At 46.7% G+C, this 19,040-nt stretch overlaps 1 protein-coding gene across 1 annotated transcript; it reads right to left on the bottom strand.

Moving 5' to 3' along the window:
• Positions 1-4,452: 4,452 nt before the first annotated feature.
• Positions 4,453-18,427, bottom strand: impdh2 (IMP (inosine 5'-monophosphate) dehydrogenase 2). The gene is made up of 14 exons (XM_084479276.1): positions 17,966-18,427; positions 15,586-15,634; positions 14,762-14,863; positions 14,349-14,423; positions 12,889-13,095; positions 12,456-12,543; positions 11,455-11,654; positions 11,101-11,191; positions 10,363-10,458; positions 9,365-9,508; positions 7,303-7,447; positions 6,524-6,667; positions 5,327-5,410; positions 4,453-4,960 (listed from the first exon to the last, which is right to left on the bottom strand). Exons 1-14 carry the CDS (start codon positions 18,061-18,063, stop codon positions 4,939-4,941), a joined length of 1,545 nt encoding a protein of 514 aa, XP_084335402.1. The 5' UTR covers positions 18,064-18,427; the 3' UTR covers positions 4,453-4,938.
• Between the last annotated feature and the right edge of the window lie 613 nt (positions 18,428-19,040).

Below are 19,040 nucleotides of genomic sequence, written 5' to 3'. Positions count from 1 at the left end.
AAGGACAAAAATAAAGTGTTTATGTGTCGGATAGATAGGTACTTAATCATCCCTGAGTGGCATTCCAGCAGCTCACGTCAGAAAAACACCACAGTAATAATTGTTTTAAAACAGTAATAAAGTAAGTGATAATATGCATTTTTTAAATGCATGTATACAATTTAATTTACAAAAATATTTACCAAGTGTACATCTAAATACAGTGAGCTGACCTAAAACGTAGGAAGGGATGTAAACCTAAACAGTCTGTCTCAGTCGTCTTTGAGGGCTTCTGTTCTGTGAGGAGGAGACAGAGGTCGCCCCGGCAATAGGTCGTCCTGGCAACGGCGCCCTGTGTGAAGTGGGAGGGAAACGGACGCCGTAACCAGCTGCTGCGCACAACCACAGCTGTATTATGGGTTCCGTTACCACACCACCCACCAAACCTGCAGCCTCCAACCTCCAGCCTCCAGCGGCCCCCACCCACCCCGACAACACCACCTACCCCACCACACCCTCCACCTTCCTCCTAAGGATAGGCCAGGACAGATCCGGAGAACAGCGTCACAAACTCTGTGGTGAAGGAAGAGAAAAGGGAAGAAGATTAACATCGAAAAGAAAATGTTCGTTAAAAAGAAAAACCTGATCTGGCAAAATGCAAGACCAGATATCATCAGAAACAGAAGATCACGAGAATAGGACCGGTTGTCAATGCTTTCTGGCTGACTGAATACAACAATTCCGAAGGACTTGTCATAGAATTAGAATCAATAGAGTGGAAGGCCTCTGCTGTGTTAAATCGATCAGCTCTTTTAACCTCAATCGGTGGTAGTGCGGCCTTAGATAGTACATTATACAGTATATGAAGACAAGCCACTTCCGCACCTCTGACACTCATATTGGATTCTGGGTGACCTCATAGGACCTAGCGCACACACACACACACAAACACACACCAGGTATTTCCTTCCTCGTTGAACAAACACAATGTCTTTGATAAGAGAGAGAATCCACTGAATGAAGGATCTCTCTGGCTGATTGCAGCACCCCATTCATTATTCACGGCCCTCGTAGTAGCGATTCAACCACCACATCTCTCAACAGAGCAAAAACAAGGAAAGACTAAAGTGTGTCTGATTTCTACCCACCTGGAACCCGATGTGCCACCACCGCAGCATGGGTTCAAAGTCTGAATCCAACCGGCCCGAAACCAGAATCAACAGGTTGTAAAAACACCCCATAACGTACATCCTGTATCGACTTGTATTTGTACTTGGGTGTCTTCTGATAAAACAATAGTATCAAGCCTATTTTCTTCTCTAATATCATCCAGATATCACCCTTACCCTTTGCCCTCATACAACATACATATTCATCTATATTAAGGGGCCAATCACATCGGTCGTAGTGACCCAGATGTATTGTAGTGACATCCAGACAGAAGCGATATCGGATGCGTCAGAATGCCTGCCTTCCATCGGTATGTTTATCACAGATTCTGGCACCTCGACTAGAAGACGCTTAGCGTATGAGAATGGGCATGAGGGCATTCATTGGTCCTGAAAAACCTGTTTATGATTGATCTATCCCTGTAAGGGCATCATGCGCCACACGCGTCAGACAGGGGAAAACACGGAGGAATGGAGGAAAACATATTTGAATACTTTAAAGCAAAAAGGATGATAGAGAGAGGGAGGGGTTGGGCGAGAGAGGGACAGAGAAGTAGAGGTTGGATTGCAGAGGAGGCCAACTGCTTTTGAGGAACCAAAACAGTCGACAGACCGGGATTCAGCAGCTCGTTCACATCAGATCAGAAACCATGTAGTAAACTCTGATGTATATGCATGAATGTTTACAATCTCATAGAAGAAGGCAAGGAGATGATGGAAAGAGGGAAGGAGACAAAGTGAAAGACAAAAAAAAAACACACACGCACACACACACACACACACACATTGGCACATAAAACTAAACCATTGCAGAGTAAATCGCTGGAAAAGAGGAAGTGAAGGGTGGAGAGAGAGAGAGAGAGAGAGAGAAGAGAGAGAGAAGAAAACAGAAACCAAGGGTTAAACCAGGAAAGAAATCACCTACCCACACAGCCGACGACAACCTCAAGCAGAAGTGCAAAGAACATAAACATAAACATTCATGATTGATTATGACCCTGAAACAGTATGTTTCTTACCAGGGTTTTGCTGTGTGGTCCCCCGTTCTGCTTGTCCTGGTGTCTGACTCTCTGAGAGAAGAGTTCCTCTTAAATACACCATGATTTGATTTCACTTTCACTTCTCCTGATCCGTCAACTCCTCCTCCCTTCCTCCCTCCCTCCTCCCTCCCTTGCTTGCTCTCTGTCTATGTCTCTCGACTCTCTCAGCCTAACTGGGGTCAAATGTAAGGAAATGTACGAGGAAATGTAATGAACGTAAACCCAAGATGAAGGTTATGTAAGTAGCGCAGTAAGTAATAAAGAGTATGATACAATGGTGAACAAAATATTGGGTCTCAGAGTGATTTGTGTATCTCACTTCCACTACCATTTATATATGTAGGCGTAATAAAATAATTTCTTTCTTACTTCCCTTTTTTGTGAGGGATATGGAGAAAGTTATATTAGTTAAAATTGGTTTTCACTGCACAGTCCAGGATTACATATTTAGTGGAATAAAATGATAACATTGAGTGTTAAAGGATGCAATTATGAATGAATATCAATATATGTGAAAATAAATATTTGTGCAAAATAATAATAATAAACAACTGTATGGTGTAACTCCACACACACACAAACACATGCACGCACGCAAGCATGCGCGCACACACACGCACACACTCTTTTTTCTTCAAGAGGTAAAATATTACCTCATATATTACTGTAACATAGATAAGATAATGTAGTGTGTTTAAGATAAGATAAAATACTTTAAATGAAATAGATCAAATAAACACCTTACACTGAGACTCCACCTGTCGCACACACACGCGTCCACACACACAACCACAAACATCCAAACACATATTTGGATGTACAACACACGTACACGTACACACATGTGCACGCACGCACACACACACACACACACACACACACACACACACACACACTCACACGTACACACAAACACACAAATATGCATAGCACACACACACACACACACACACACACACAAACACCCACACAGCTAATTGGACCCACCTGTGCATCCAAGCGGGTGTGACCGGCGGTTATCAAGCCCCGGGCCCCTGGAAAGTCCGGTGGATTTCCACCAGGGCCCCAGCCCCCCCAGGGAGTAGGTGAGAGGAAGGGGAGGACCCCCCCCCCCCCCCCACATCCCATCAGGCCCCTCCCTCCCTCCCTCCCTCCCTCTCTCAGGTTCCAGCAGATCACACTCTCCTCACGTCATCATTCAAGGTTGTGAAATACGCAGCACCCCTCAGAGTCATTTCTAACACTTCTAAACGCCACCTCTCCCAGGTCGCTCATATGGAACACTATACATATTACACCGTCTACTCCTCTACCATCAGGTCGCTGTAACTACGGCCACCAGAAAGAACATAACTCCCTTTAATCTCCTTTATTCCCCCGGCCATCAGTTTCGCCCCCCAGAACAGGACTTGTACTTTCTCCAGTGTTACACTGGAGAATGAGTCGCTGAAAGTTTGAGTTGCTGAAAGGCGTTTGTAATCTTTTCTTAACCGAGCCATATACTGACGGACAAAGATATCTGATTTGAATCTGAAATTCAAATCCGCCTCCGTAATGAGACCTACAGAAAATGGTGATCTGTATACAGAGCGTACCTTGTTATCTTCTGTGTGTCGGTTCTCAGATTTTTAACGGTTTTAATGTCATTCATTTAAATTTTGCTATTTGAAGGACCTTGGTCTGCATGTTGCTATGAAAAGTGCTACATAAATAAAGTTGAGAGGAGCACAAAGGTAGGGAATATATGAATCAGATATTATATATAATCAGTGATACTTTTTGTTTTATTCTATTTTATATTGTACATACATTTTATGTATATTTTACTATGTTGCACTTCATTCCACATCTTTTTAACCTATTAAGCCTCCTACATATTGTTGGCCGACATGGCAGGCTCTTTCTGTACAAATGACAATAATACACTTTGACATATACACACGATTCAATTTCACACCCAAGACAGAAAAGATCAGATTTAAGTTAAATGGTTGTCACTCAACAGTTCATCTCCATTAACATATTGGGACAAAATGCGTTTTGAGACACTAAATTAAAATTAAACTAAACTAAACAATGTACTTATGGATGAAATCGCTTAGTATTACCTCATCCTCCTTTTTGAGGAGTATGAGATCAACAGATTTGAAAGTCTGTAAATTGGATAAAATTATTCAATTAAAATAAAAATCTTTGAAATACTCCGCAAGATAACGAGACACACAGTGAGTGGAGACAAAGGTGGTGAAAAAAACAGCAGAATACGCAATGGGAAAAATACTTTATTCGTTTTGATTTCTTTAGTTCATCTTAATGTTCTCTCGTTGAAATTAGGAGTTTGCTGACTTTTTTGAGTAATTCAATGAGAACATGAAAGGCCTCACACAGGCAATAATGCTTCAATCAATCATATCTTCACACACGCATGCACATACACTCACAATGCATAGGGAATACAAGATAGGAAGACTTGAATCATATGTGTGTATGTGCATGTGTGTTTTTGAGCATATTCTCCTTTGTATGCGCCAGCGTAAGGAGGGGTGTGTGTGTGTGTGTGTGTGTGTGTGTGTGTGTGTGTGAATTATTAAGGGTTAGGCACAACTCCTGTTTGAGTTCAAAACTATGTGTGTGTATTGATGTTTTTGCGTTGACGTTTGTGGATGTGTGATGGTGTGTGTTTCTCTGTGTGTTTGCATAATGCAGCGTTGACATGGGGGCCGCTCCGGTTCCGATGCCCACGTCGCTCCTTAAAACAGACGCTTCTCGTAACTTAGGAGCAAGAGACAGAGAGAGAGAGAGAGTGTGTTAGGGACACATCACATGACCATGCTGCTAGTTCTGAATAAAAAATAGGAACTTGAGCTCCAACAAGGACTTGGTCTGTGTGTGTGTGTGCATGGCCGTGTATCCCACACATCAAACCAGCAGATATATTATGCACACTCAGCAGATAATAAGGGAATTATCTTCACCACTTAACACCAGTGGCCATCTGTCTGTCTCACAGCTGTGTGTGTGTGTGTGTGTGTGTGTGTGTGTTTTTAAGTGTGTGTGTGTGTGTGTTTTTAAGTGTGTGCGTGTGTGCGTGCGTGCGTGCGTGCGTGCATGTGTGTGTGTGCGCGTGTGTGTGTGTACCTGTGCAGGCCGTGAACCCCTCCCTCGTTCTGGGCGGACGTAGTCCTCCTCTCAAACTTCAGGTCTCCAGAGTACATCATGATCCTGTGGGACAGGAAACACCAGGGGGTTGGAACCGTTCCTCCAGGAGCTCCCGGAGCGCCTGCACTACACATCATCTAGCTACTACTAGTCTGTGTTCCGCACGGACTAGTAGTAGCGCTTGGGGCTGAACCATTTGGGGAAGTAATCGAATTACGATTATTATTATATAATTTTTTTAAAGTTCCTTATGTTCTGTATTATTCACTAAATAAGCAATGAATCATTATATGTATGACCCTGACCAACACAACATTGGAAGCAGTCAACATATAAACTGCTCTTTCCTTGTGTTGAGATGAATTGATGCATGAATTTATATTATTCCATCTTTATTTAACTATTGAATTGTAAAAGAAAAATAAATGTGATCTTATATATTACTAATATTACTGATCTCCAGTCAGTAACAGTACCAAATCACAAAAAAAAAGTATATATATTTTTTAATCACAGCCTTTGTGATTTTGAAATCTAGTTTTATTGCTTGGTGATGTTGGTTTGCACAGAGCGTTTTACGCTGTGGGACACATGACGTGTGAGGGAGAAGTCATTCGATGGAGTGGATTGAATAATGGGGAGGGGGAGAGATAAATAGAGAGGGGCCAAGAGAGGAGACGGGCCAGAGGAAGTGACAGAGAGAGTCCCACGTTTGGAAATCCTTTTAAGCTGAAACAAGACGAAAACTCTAGAAAAAGTGCATCTTAAAAAAAGGATGAAAATATTTCTTATCCGATTATTAGATGAAATAATACCTGGTATCTAAAATAGCAGATGGAGGCAGTCCTAGTATCACAAACCCTAGCTAAACTACAACTCATTGAGTCAGACTTGTGTATATACAGAATTAATTATTACAATAAACTCAAAATACACCACAAACACCGTTAAAACACACATTTTAAAATGCATTCTTATACGATTGTCCCTTTATCAGGAAAATCACATTCATGATTATTACTTGCAAAGAAATAAAATGGTCAATAAAATGTTGATGTCCTATATAACCGTTATGCTTAATGTAGCCACATTGGGGTTTACATATTTATATTATGCGTATGTGTGGGTTAGTGCGTTTATGTGTGCGTGTGTGTGTGTGTGTGTGTCCGTGCTGACCTCAGCTGGGTGAGGCTCTTGGCCCCGATGTCCTGGCACGAGTGCTGGATCCCGGCCAGCAGGTAGGGGACAAACAGGTGGATGGAGCCCTTGTCCTTCACGGCCCCGGACACGCCCTGCGCCACCTTTATCTTATCGTTCTCACTGCGGAGGCGGGTGATCACAGGGAGGGGGGGGGGGGGGGGGGGGGGGGCATCAGAGGGAGGGGGGGGGAAGAGGGAAAGGTAAATGGTATGTACTGGAGGATTGTGAGGGCATTCCAGTGAAGGGAGTAAACGCCAAAGCAAACGTGTGGTTTGCGTTCCTGTTGTGTTCAGGCGGACCGCGGGCCATCGGGTCGTCTCTGTGGTTGCCCAGGCAGCAGCTCTCTGTCTGCCGGTAACCACGGTAAACACCAGAACTGGTTACCCATGCTGCCTGGGAATGTGGAGGAACTGTATATAGTTTGCCAAGCGGAATAATTTGTGTGCCAAGCAGTAGTGTGTGTGTGTGTGTGTGTGTGTGTGTGTGCCAAGCAGTAGTTAGTGTGTGTGTGTGCCAAGCAGTAGTGAGTGTGTGTGTGTGTGTGTGTGTGTGCCAAGCAGGCGTTTGCGTGTGTGTGTGTTTGCAGAGTGAGTGTGTGTCAAGCAGTAGTGTGTGAGTGTGTGTGTGTGTGTCAAGCAGTAGTGAGTGTGTGTGTGTGTGTGTGTGTGTGTCAAGCAGTAGTGAGTGAGTGAGTGAGTGAGTGAGTGAGTGAGAGTGTGTGTGTCAAGCAGTAGTGAGTGAGTGAGTGAGTGTACCTGAAGTAGCGTGTCTGTGAGCCCAGGTTCTTGTCCATGGCGTCCAGCGAGCCCATCCCCCGGTACTTCTTCAGCCGGATGCCGTCGGAGAAGAAGTACTCCCCCGGGGCCTCGTTGGTGGCGGCCAGCAGAGACCCCATCATCACTACAGAGAGAGAGAGAGAGAGAGAGAGAGAGAGAGAGAGAGAGAGAGAGAGAGAGAGAGAGAGAGAGAGAGAGAGAGGCAGTGAGCAAGACAGAGAGAGAGGCAGTGAGCGAGAGAGAGAGCGAGAGCGAGAGCGAGAGAGAGAGCGAGAGAGAGAGAGAGGCAGTGAGCAAGACAGAGAGAGAGGCAGTGAGCAAGACAGAGAGAGAGGCAGTGAGCGGGAGAGAGAGCGAGAGAGACATGGGGCCAACCCCAAAGTCCGGACTCACAGACTTTGCTGCACGTTCGCAAAATTAGTAAGGCCTCAGGGCTGTCCGAATGTCCAATTTCAAAGGGCGTGAGGGTTTGAGTCCACACTTAGTGAGCCCTTTCCGTGAGTCCGCATCAGTGCAGACTTAACCTAAGGGAATTACCCACAGTTCAAAGCGTTGTGACGTTTACCGTGGGGACCATAGAGAAATCCGAAAATTAGGAAGGTAAACAACAAACAAATTATTAATAATTAGGAAAGTTGGAAATATGGAAAAATATGTTCAATGAGGCAGCCGTCTGCTGTGCCTGGAAAGCAACAAACAAACTGTGTGTGGAAAGCAACAAACTTAAAATTAAAATTCCCAAACCGGTAACCCGCAAGTGTCAGCAACATCTTTGTCATTAAACGTTGCCAAGGTAACATGTTCTCTCATGAAGTGCTGTCCCGATCCCATTTTTACCTATCTGAGCCCATGTGGCCTCACACACTCACTCACTTAAGTTAATTAGCACCTGAGCTCAATTAAGTCTGTGAGTCCTTAGTCCTCAGGGCTCACTTTGGGATTGGCCAATAGAGAGGCAGTGAGAGAGACACAGAGAGGCAGCGAGAGAGACATAAAGGCAGCGAGAGAGAGAGACATAAGCTGCTTTTCACATACGACCTCCGTCTTTTCTCCGCATTTGTGGAGCAGGAGGTTAGACCGTGAGGGTCATTCACACTTATTCACACTTAATGCCCGATATGTGGAGATCGGTGTCAGTGGAATCTCCGGCTGCTTAAGGGGGGCGGGCTTGCAAGGGACGGCATATGACGTAGGGTCAGAAGAGGCGGGATCAGGTTTGTTTTGGTTTGACCGCAGACAGCACGCAGGCAAAACGGGCAGAACTCATCGTGATCATGTTAAATGTTGCTGCAGCGATGCATATATTCCGTTGCATCCACAACATCCGCATCGATCGATGAAAGATTGGAGCATAAGTTACAGACAAATAGAAGAAACGACGAACAAGAAAGGCGTCGCGAACGACTGCATTACCGGAGGAAGAGAGCGTCTTTTTTGGCTTCATTTCACATCTAACAAACACTGGGACAAATGTAGTTGATTTCTGTGTTTAACTGAGAAAACAGGGAGTGGAAGGACGGGACCCTATAATGTTCAGCTAACTGTTGTCAATAATAATTGTTACGAGAGTAGCGCATGTGTGTGCGCGAGAATGGCAGTGCGTGTGTGTGAGTGGACGAGCGAGGAGAGTGAGCGGTAGCGTGTGTCAGTTTAGTGAAGTAATGAACGAGTCCGGTTGTGTCTGTGCAAACGTGTAGACCCTACTGTAAAGTTAGTGAAACTAAGAATAAAGTACCCAGCCTGTCAATAAGTGGCCGCTTCATTCCGACCATATTCAAACCTATAAGCAGACCCATTGCCGGTCAAAGTGATTCCCCGAGAGAATCGATGGAGCGGAACGTCGCTTTTGTGCTCCTCGACAATGGTCTGGGAGCCGACAGCCGATAGAGAGGCAGCGAGAGAGACATAAAGGCAGCGAGAGAGAGTCATAGAGAGGCAGCGGTATATATATATACCCATCACAAAACCCATTTTGAGGACATATGATCTTCCACAATGGACATGCACACATCCATCCCCACAGCCCGCCCCCATAACCCACCGGTAGAGGCCCCCAGGGCCACAGCCTTGGCGATGTGTCCCACCGTCTGGATCCCCCCGTCGGCCGTCACCGGCACGCCGAAGCGCCGGGCGTACTCCGACACCTTGTAGACCGCCGTGGCCTGCGGCCGCCCACACGCCAGCACTGAAGGGGGGAGAGGAGAGGGAGGAGAGGAGGGGGGGCAGGGGAGAGGAGAGGGAGGAGAGGGGGGAGGGGCAGGGGAGAGGAGAGGGAGGAGAGGAGGGGGAGGAGAGGAGAGGGGCAGGGGAGAGGAGAGGGAGGAGAAGGGGGAGGGGCAGGGGGGAGGGAGGGAGGAGGGGGGGCAGGGGAGAGGAGAGGGAGGAGAGGGGGGGGAGAGGAGGGAGGAGAGGAGGAGAGGGAGAGGGAGGAGGGGGGAGAGGAGGAGGGAGAGGAGGAGGGAGAGGGAGGAGGGGGGGGAGAGGAGGGGGGAGATGGAGGGGTGGAGGAGGGAAGAGATGGAGGGTGAAAATGGAGGAGAAGAGAGAAAAGTGGGAGAACGAAATGTGTTTTATAAATTCGACAGTTGCGGTCCTCGAATCATATCGTATCAAATTCGATTTGAAAATTACAGTTTTGCTGCATTGTGGAACTATATTTCTACAAGAATGATGATTTGATTTCAATAAATCACATTTAATTCCGCTGTGTGTTTATTTAGTTAAATCTTACTAGTAACAGTAAAAGTATAATAAGCCACTTGAGGCTGTGATGTACAGTGAGACAGCTAGGGGTCGCTGTTGGGCTAAACTCAAACTGTTGGCCACAGACTCTTGTGGCTTCGTGGTTCGTTCAAGTAGGCTGAATATGGATCAAGCTATTTTTACCATCACTCAACTCTATGCTATATCAACAAAACAACAAATAAATATCATTCCGATTGGCCGTTGAGGCTGCCAGATTGGGAGGCTTGTCGATTGGCTGGTGGCTTTGGTCTGTGAAATGGACCTCTGTGATTGGTCACGGGGCCCGTCACTCACCTTCCTGTGTGATGCAGATGGAGCCACTGCCCATGCCGACCCGCAGTCCGTCGACGCCGGCGTCTATCAGGTTCTTAGCCTGCGCTGCTGTCACCACTGGAGAGAGAGAGTGAGTGAGAGATCGAGAGAGAGAGAGAGGGGTTGAGGTACAGAGGGGGTCTCGCCCGCGGTGTAATACAATGTAGAACCTCTACTGATCATACATTATTGTTGTCGAGACGCATAATGTGACACTGTTGTTAGACTAAACTTAAACAGACCCATAAAACTAAATTGTCAATATTGGAATTAAAAGGAAGCCCCAGCAATATTATTTTCAGTTCTCTCTTCACGCATTTGTTGTGAAATTCTTGACTGCAATATTATTAGGTGATGTTGAGTGGAGTAACCACAAGCCATTGTTACTTAAAATCAATCCATCAATGAACCAGTTGGCCAATTTCGAATTATCGGGGGGGGGGGCGAGCCGGGATTACTGGCTGGTGGAGTTGTTGACGGGGGGGGTATTATCATTATTATATTATTAGAAAATGGAAAAATGCGCGGAATAGAAAATGCGCGGATCATTGTTGTTGTGGGGGGGGGGGGGGGAATCAATTTGTGGCGCTCGTTGTTCAATCTGTGGCGCAGCGCCACACATTGGCCTATGTGTGGGAAACACTGCTGTCATTATGTGTGATAATGACCTGTGGCTCAACCCTCTGAGTGAGTGAGTGAGTGAGTGAGTGAGCGTCTCACCGTTTCCTCCTATGACCTGCAGGTCGGGGTATTTGTTCTTGATGTATTTGATCATGTTGATCTGGAAGATGGAGTTGCCCTGCGACGAGTCCTGCAGAGAAAAGCATGACATCACCGTCGGCATCAGAACAGTGGTCCCCAGTCCAGTCCAGTCCCTAGTCCAGTCCAGTCCCTAGTCCAGTCCAGTCCAGTATTGATGACTGAACTACTGTTGGTTTGGCAGTAGCCAAACCAACAGTAGTTAAAACCGGCAGTAAGCCAGGGATAAACCAGTGGTAAAAACCATTGGTGTAAACCAGCGTGGCGGTGTAAAACCAGCGTGGCGGTGTAAAACCAGCGGGCCCGGTGCCGTACCAGTACGACCACGTCCACGCCGCTCTGCACCAGCACGTCCAGCCGGTACTTGTCGTCCTCGTGCGTGCCGATGGCGGCGCCGCACAGCAGCTGCTTGCGGGAGTCCTTGGACGCCAGCGGGAAGTCGCGGTTCTTCTTCAGGTCCGTGCGCGCGATGATGGCCACCAGTGCGCCCGCCTCGTTCACGATGGGCAGCTTGCCTGGGGGAGGGGGCGGGGGGGGGGTGGGAGGAAGAGGAGGGGGAGGAGGGAAGTTCACTCAATGACCAGTCTACTAACCCGAGCGTCCTCGACGGTCGACAGAACAGTCGGTCGACGGACGATCAGCCAACAGTGAGTTGGAGTCAGTTTGACTAACAGTCAGTCAACAGTCGGTCAGCCAATGAGTCAGCCACCAAATAGAGAGTCAAGTCAGTCAGTGAACAGTCAACAAACAGTGAGCCATGGCGGGCGGTGGGGGTGGATGAAGCGGTAGATCTGGCTGGTCTGGTAACCAGAAGGTTGCTGGTGCAATCCTCATTGAGCGGTAGTTCATTAATACACAGGATCAGATGTTATAATCCCTTGTGCCAAAATCCAAGGAAAACACATATTCAGAAGCGCCTGCCCAAACCAACCTTATGAGCACGCTGGCCACTGAGCTACCAACCAATGTTGAAAAACACAAGACAAATGGCCCAACTAACAGCAGTATGCCGTATGCAGCATTTCATTGGGGTTATCAAGTGGGCACCCTCTTTCACAGATGTTTCGTTAAGTTAGGCCCAGGAAACCTCCTGAGGGCTTAACAATGAAACCAGCGTCCTGGACTCACCCCCCCCTATGCTGCCACCACATTGCCACATTTAATGCATCTAAATACTATAAGTATATAATGAGTATCCTAGCATGTAGTATCCTTGTTCTATTCCTGGCTTGGGAGTGTCAGAGAGTTCCTGAGCAAGAAGCCAAACTCCCGCCCCCGCTCCCCTAACCCATGCCCATTGGCTGCATCCACCTCACCTTTCTTACTCCGCTGAAGAATCTCATTGGCTTCTTTAAGGGTCACTCCATCAGGAGCGACCACCAGATCCTCCCTCTTGGTCATAACCTGGGAGGGGATTGAAGAAACATGTTGTCGTAATCATAATAAAAGACGAGATGTCAGGTTGGACAGCTGACCAATCAGGAGGCTTCAAAACACACATATTTTGATTCAATTAATCTGCATGCAGATTAGAGTTAGCCTTGAGGCATTAAACTATTTCATATGGAAACTGAAAGAAACTCACTATTATAGTAGGTGACTTTTACAAAGACAGTTAAATATCGTTCACATGGATCAAGTGAAGAGAGCAACTCTCAGTCTAAGAGTCCCTGAACAAAACAGTTGAACCATATATTTCCACATCGCTCCGGTGCTGCTAAGCAACGTATCCCAGTGAGCCCCGCCCACCTGGCTGAGTGGCAGGTCGTGCTCCTCCCCCTTGAGGAAGTCGATGTCCCGGGAGGAGATGATGCCGACCAGCTTGCCGCCCATGTTGCCGTTGTCTGTGATGGGGATGCCGCAGAAGCCGTGGCGCGCCTTGGCCGCGAAGACGTCCCGCACACGCTCAGACGGGCTCATCACCACCGGGTCCGTGATGAAGCCCTGCTCGTAGCGCTGGGGGAGGGGAGGGAGGGGGAGGGGGGGGAGAGGGGAGGAGCGGAGGGAGGGGGGTCGGCGTGGTAGAGAGAAGCACCATAGATGGAGGGGAGGGAGACAAAGGGGTCAGAGGAGGAGGAGGAAGGTCTAATAAACTCTAGGAAATGACTGCGAAAGAAAAGGAGACGAAAGAAGACGAAGGAAGCCTTGACGGGGCAAGTGAGGAAGTAGGTGGAAGGAAGGATGAGGGGAGGGGAGAGCGGCAGACGAAAGACGCTGCTAAAAGCTGGAGGGCAATAGGAGAGAGAAACGATTTAGGAAAATAATCGAATTGTGTTTTTTTCCGACCAATATGGCGATTGTGATTTAGCATGCGATTTTGCTTTTTAAAGTTCCTCATCTTCTGTAGTATTGGCCGACACAAAATTGGCTACAGTCAACATAGAAACGTTTCTTTCCTGTCGTTGTAATAAACATGTAAACATGTGCGACTTGACCACATGGTGGTAGTAGAGGAAAGCTGTTTTTAGCTCCGCTGCAACTCTCTGCCTGCACGTTTTAAATATCTCCGGTAAGGCAACCTGGTCAGAGCATGTGCGGGGCGGCGTGCTGTACCGTGGATCCAGTGTCTTTACCAGAGCCTTAAACCAGGCCTTGGTCACAGTGTTGAGGGGCATCAAATCTTTCCCTATGAACTCCGCTATCGCCTTGAGTCATTTCGCAGATTTGAATCTCGTTCATATGAGTTATACTCTGGAACCTTTCCGTCAGTGATCCCTCGGGGGTCGGGTCTTTAGCCATGCATGCATCATACATGCTCTTTTGAATGAAAAAGCCCCCCCCCGTTCTGCGAGGCCATGTGAATAGTATGTCAACATAAACAAATCAAAGCGTGAGAAGTTGTTTGCTTCATCCACTGCTCTCACTCGCATGTCACGTGATCGTAGGTATAAACCCCCACGTGGCCGTCTGATTGGTTAGATTGTGTAATGTCAAAACAAAGACTTTGCCATTTGAAAATCGTGTTCTATTACATTGCGATGACGGTTTGAATTCCATTAATCGTTCAGCCCTAATTAGAAGTGCTCAAAACAAGACAAAGAGACAGACGGAGGAGCAATAGGGCAAGGGACAAAGGAGAGAGAGACGGAGTGAATGACAATGAAACAACGGAAAACAGAAAGAGAGCGAGACACAAACGAAAAGAGACCGAGAGAGGAGCAAGACAGAAATGGCGTGACGGAGAAAGAAAGACGGGTGCGCCGAAGTACCTTGACTTTGCGGACTTCGTTAGCCTGGAACTCGGGAGTGCAGTTGTGGTGGATGAATCCGATGCCTCCCGTCAGCTGCAGAGAAGGAACGCCAATGAGCTTTGGGTGCGCGCGTCACGTATGCATGGGTTTACAAGGGACTACCGCAAAACACATTCACCTTTGGGACATTCAGCAGAACCAACCTAAACGCAAGGCGACCGGCAGCTTAAATAACCCTAACCTAACAGTTAGGATTAGGTGCCTTGCTCAGGGACACGTCGACACTCACAGCTAGGAGGAGCCGGGAATCGAACTAGCAACCTTCCGGTCACAAGTCAACGGCTCTACCTCCTGAGTTACTGCAGTCAGCTGAAACAGTCAGCGTTAGGGATCATTCAGAGCACATCAGCCAAGTGTCTCTGTGTACTTACTGCCATGGCGATGGCCATGCTGGCCTCTGTGACAGTGTCCATGGGGCTGGACACCAGGGGGGTCTTCATGGTGATCTTCTTGGTCAGGGCTGAGGTCAGGTCCTGGAGGGTGGTGGGGGGGGGGGAGCAATGTGTATTAACCCACCAATAAAATGTGAATACACTGTAATGGCTCGGTTTGCTGTAACGTGAACCTGACAGGGATTTCTAGCCGCTACTCTACGAGAGGGCATGACATCATCAGTGCACAAGATACACACACACACTAAAACAATGACACATGCAATAAAACATTGATGACGGAATCGACCCGATCAAATAGCAGACAGGGCTGGCGAGGTCCAAACGGATACAGTTTCACATGCTGGCCATTTAAGCAGCAGGCGGACACAAACGGTGGGAGGGAGGGTGCTTTTACCCAAAGTAGGGTGCAAACATGGGGGCTGGGTGGGCCTCAGTTGGAGTTGAACCCCACAACCCCGGCAGTGTTTATACCATTTGAGCCAGACAGGAGAATGTTTTATTTAGCGCTGGTATTAGACGTTGGCCCAATACCGGGCTAAAATAAGCGAGCAATTGGGGTCATAGAACTGGGCCACCCAGTACGACAATCGAAATGGTTAGACCAACGGCCTGTATTTCCTGCTCGTTATACGGTGCGTCATAGCAGTCACGCATGAAACTGTCAGTGAACCAGCAGAACCTGTATTTGACTGTGTATCGCGTGGGCTTTCCTGTTAACAAGTGCCATGAGGAAGGAGCACTCGACGGCAGACATGTTGGAACAGAGAAGGGTTTATGTCTGGAGCGTTTGGACCACTCACCACGTGGTCCGCGGAGAAGTCGATGTACCCTGGTAGAATCAGGACGTCACTGTGGAGATGGAGAGATGCAGCTCTAGGTTAGGGCCAAAAGTGTGGGATTATTCTGAATGGCACCAGTTGGGATTACAATACACAAAGAATCAAATACTCTGTTTATGAACACAAAGATGAAGATGGCGTCATCTTAACAATGACCTGATGGGTGGGCAAATCGTGACACTACTTCTTGATGGAAATTGTATACAGACATGAAATAATAAAATATAGATTCAAATCAGCGCTGAACACTACAGTTGGAATCCAGACACCTGTTCAGTAAAAAAACACTTGATTATGATTATGTATTTGATTATTTGGTTAGGGTTTACATTTCAAAGATTTTTGCCTGTTTTGATGCCTTGATTGATGCCTGATTTGATGCCTGTTTTCTCCAGCAGACTCTCATGTCAACAAGCTCCATCCAACAACAACACTAGATCACTTACACCCTTCCCTACGACCTTTGACCTGGACGGAATGGGACAGATGCTACTAGTAAAAATATCCCCGCTGGATGTTTCCCCCCCCCCCCCCCCCCCCCGGATCAGGAATAGAATCCTAGAAAGGACTGGCCAGGAACCGTCCAGCGAGGGATCAGCTCCCGAGCGAGGTTTGCAGAGAGGGGAGTGTCCCGTTACCATGCTGTGGACGCCACGTGTGTCTGCTGAACTGCTTGACGCCATGGGTACTGGACCAGGTATGTCAGTACCCATGACATACATGGTCAAACACGCTGTGCCACGAGGCGTGCCATCGGTCCAATAACTCATTTGCTCTGTGACCAAAAGTATGGCCACGCATCTCCCTCACTTTGTATTAGACCCAAAGGCTTATAAGGGTGGTCTGTGTGTACTGGTTCAGTGTCATTAGAGCCAAGAACGTTGCTAATGCAACTGGTTGGGACATTAATGTCAAACTTCCTTTGCTGGCTGTGTTCTGTTACAGGCCTACAATGAACCCATTTGAACACATCCAACCTAGCCACTGCCACCTGCCAACTTTTCCCTTTCCATACAGGCTCCCCGGCACCGGTCACCAGGGTGTGTGAACACCTGGAATCCCCAACCTGGTGGTGTTGGACACAGGAGCAGAAATGAATCACATCAGGTCGATCTCTTTGTGAATAAGCAGCGGGCTGCAGGGCATCTATAAACGACACAACCTCTGCAAGCACATGCAAGCTTCTCCTGTTTGAAAGGTGGGAGCCGATTGGTTGATGGTTGATTTTGCTCTCACAAGAAGCGTGTAATTCAGGATTAAAGGATTTAATGATTTAAGATTTAAGGATCAGAGAATTCCTTTTATATATATATATATATATATATATATATATATATATTCCTTTTATATATATAGAATTCCTTTTATTTATATATATATATATATATATATATATATATATATATATATAAAAGGAATTCTCTGATCCTTAAATCATGCACGATGATGAATTACACACTTCACGTGATATATATATATACATACATACACACGTACTTGTATATAAACAATACATAATAAAGAGGTCTTGCATTGGTAAAGTCACTTGAAAGTTGGCTAAAGATTTATTCATAGATAGATAGATAGTAACTAGTCAGGAATTACACTAAATATGTTGGTGTGGGCGATAATTCATTATCGAGACCAAGTGTAGGCACAAAAGTAGAACAAAGAACAATGTGTTTGTTGGCTTGTTATGGAGTCGTAATGTGTGTGGTTGTTTTGCATTCCCAATCTCTAGTAGTATCGGTCCAGAGTCCAGAGTGGATGCAGGTTAATATGGAGGAACGAAGGGGTTGAGTCTTGTGCAACACATTGTGCAAGTTCGGATCTAAATGTGGGACCTGTTGGTATAGACTGGTCAATTTAGAGTAAAGCCACATGGAGCAGCGGTCCATAAATTACAGCGATGATGAATGGATTTGCTGTTCTACAAAACCATCCTCCGTTACGTCACACAAGTAAGGGGAAAGGTTGACAATGAAAAACAATGCAACGCCGTTTACCAGTATTGGTGTCATTGGAAATATGCATTATTGTAAAAATATCACTGGTGCGGGTAGCTGCAATAAAACGGTGTATATTGGCAAATAAAATACGTGCATCCGAGTGCACAGACCACCTAAATAACACCCCCATGGTATAAACATCAGTGCACTGCTTAGGGGTGCATCAACAATCCCATGGAGACAATCCTGCGGAAACGACTTCATCTGCCATCACCAATGAGAAATATGTCTCATGTTGCCTTCTAGCAGGGGGAATGGTCCCCCGATCCGTGGACGTTACGGCCACCATGGCAGGTTAGCAGCAGAAGCCATAAAAGTAGGGTGCCATTTACTTGTACGTGAGCCCGTCTCCCCCGTTGAACAGTTGCTGGCCCGTCAATCCGTCCTCCGGGATGTAACCCGTCTGTCCGCTGATCAGGAATTCCGCCATGGCGTCCGAAACGCGACCGATTCAATGTTCAGTGTTCAATGTTTTTAATAAAAGCAAAAGTGTGCGAAGGCCCGAGAGACCCAGCGATAACTTTCCTGGTCGCTTGGCGCTTGCGTGTTGTCGCCTGCAGTGTCAGGACGCTCCGGGTCGGACGTCTTCCTCACTTCCACAAAAGGCTATCCCCGACCACCGCCGACGGCTGGATCCCCAGGGTGTGTGCTTAGTTAGATCTTGAACGGGAACGGCCGATAATTGATGAAGTCCCCAGTCTTTTTTTCTTGCAGGTTGTTTGTTGGCCTCATAGCCTGCATCAAGGGGTAACTAGCACGTGTATCGTGTCCCAGCAGTCAAACCGGTTTTCCTCCCCGACTTCTCCCAAGACGTCAGATCCGGCTCGCCCCGCCCACACCAGATCGACGAATCGTTGAGCGATCAGTACTGGTGAATTTACGCTAGATGGCGCAATTTCCATCGCTTTCAACGTCGCAACTAGGGCCATATCCCCACCGCACGAGTTTTGTCCACATAAAGCGCATAAATACGCCTATATTTGGTCATCGATGTGTTTTCCTAAAGTCCATATACATGCATGTCTAGTTTATTTTTGACAACACAAGCGAGGAAGTACACACAGTGTGGGTTAATGGATCTACTGTGAAGAGGGCCTTTAGGATTATAAGGCTCCTCAGCACTCAAACAAGCTCTTATGCACACATTTTCAGTATAGTCTATAAATATAGTGACTATGCATATTAACGTCTTAGTTTATTTTACAGATCCCTTATTGAATTATAAATCTAATGCAAATAGTGTTTCTGTTAACAGTAAATTATGCTTTTCCTTTTAGTTTAGTTTTTCATGTTTTTAGCACAATCCTGTGAGCATTGCCACTTTCATTTCCCTGTACTGAACTTGAATTAAATGTACATATTCTTGTTTAGTCACTTAAATTAAAATGCAATGGATTGATCACAAAC

The sequence above is a fragment of the Micromesistius poutassou genome, assembly GCF_964030765.1.
Source record: "Micromesistius poutassou genome assembly, chromosome: 15".
Lineage (NCBI taxonomy): Eukaryota > Metazoa > Chordata > Actinopteri > Gadiformes > Gadidae > Micromesistius > Micromesistius poutassou.
The sequence above is the reverse complement of the archived record's forward strand: the minus strand, read 5'-3'. Positions and strand labels throughout refer to the sequence as shown.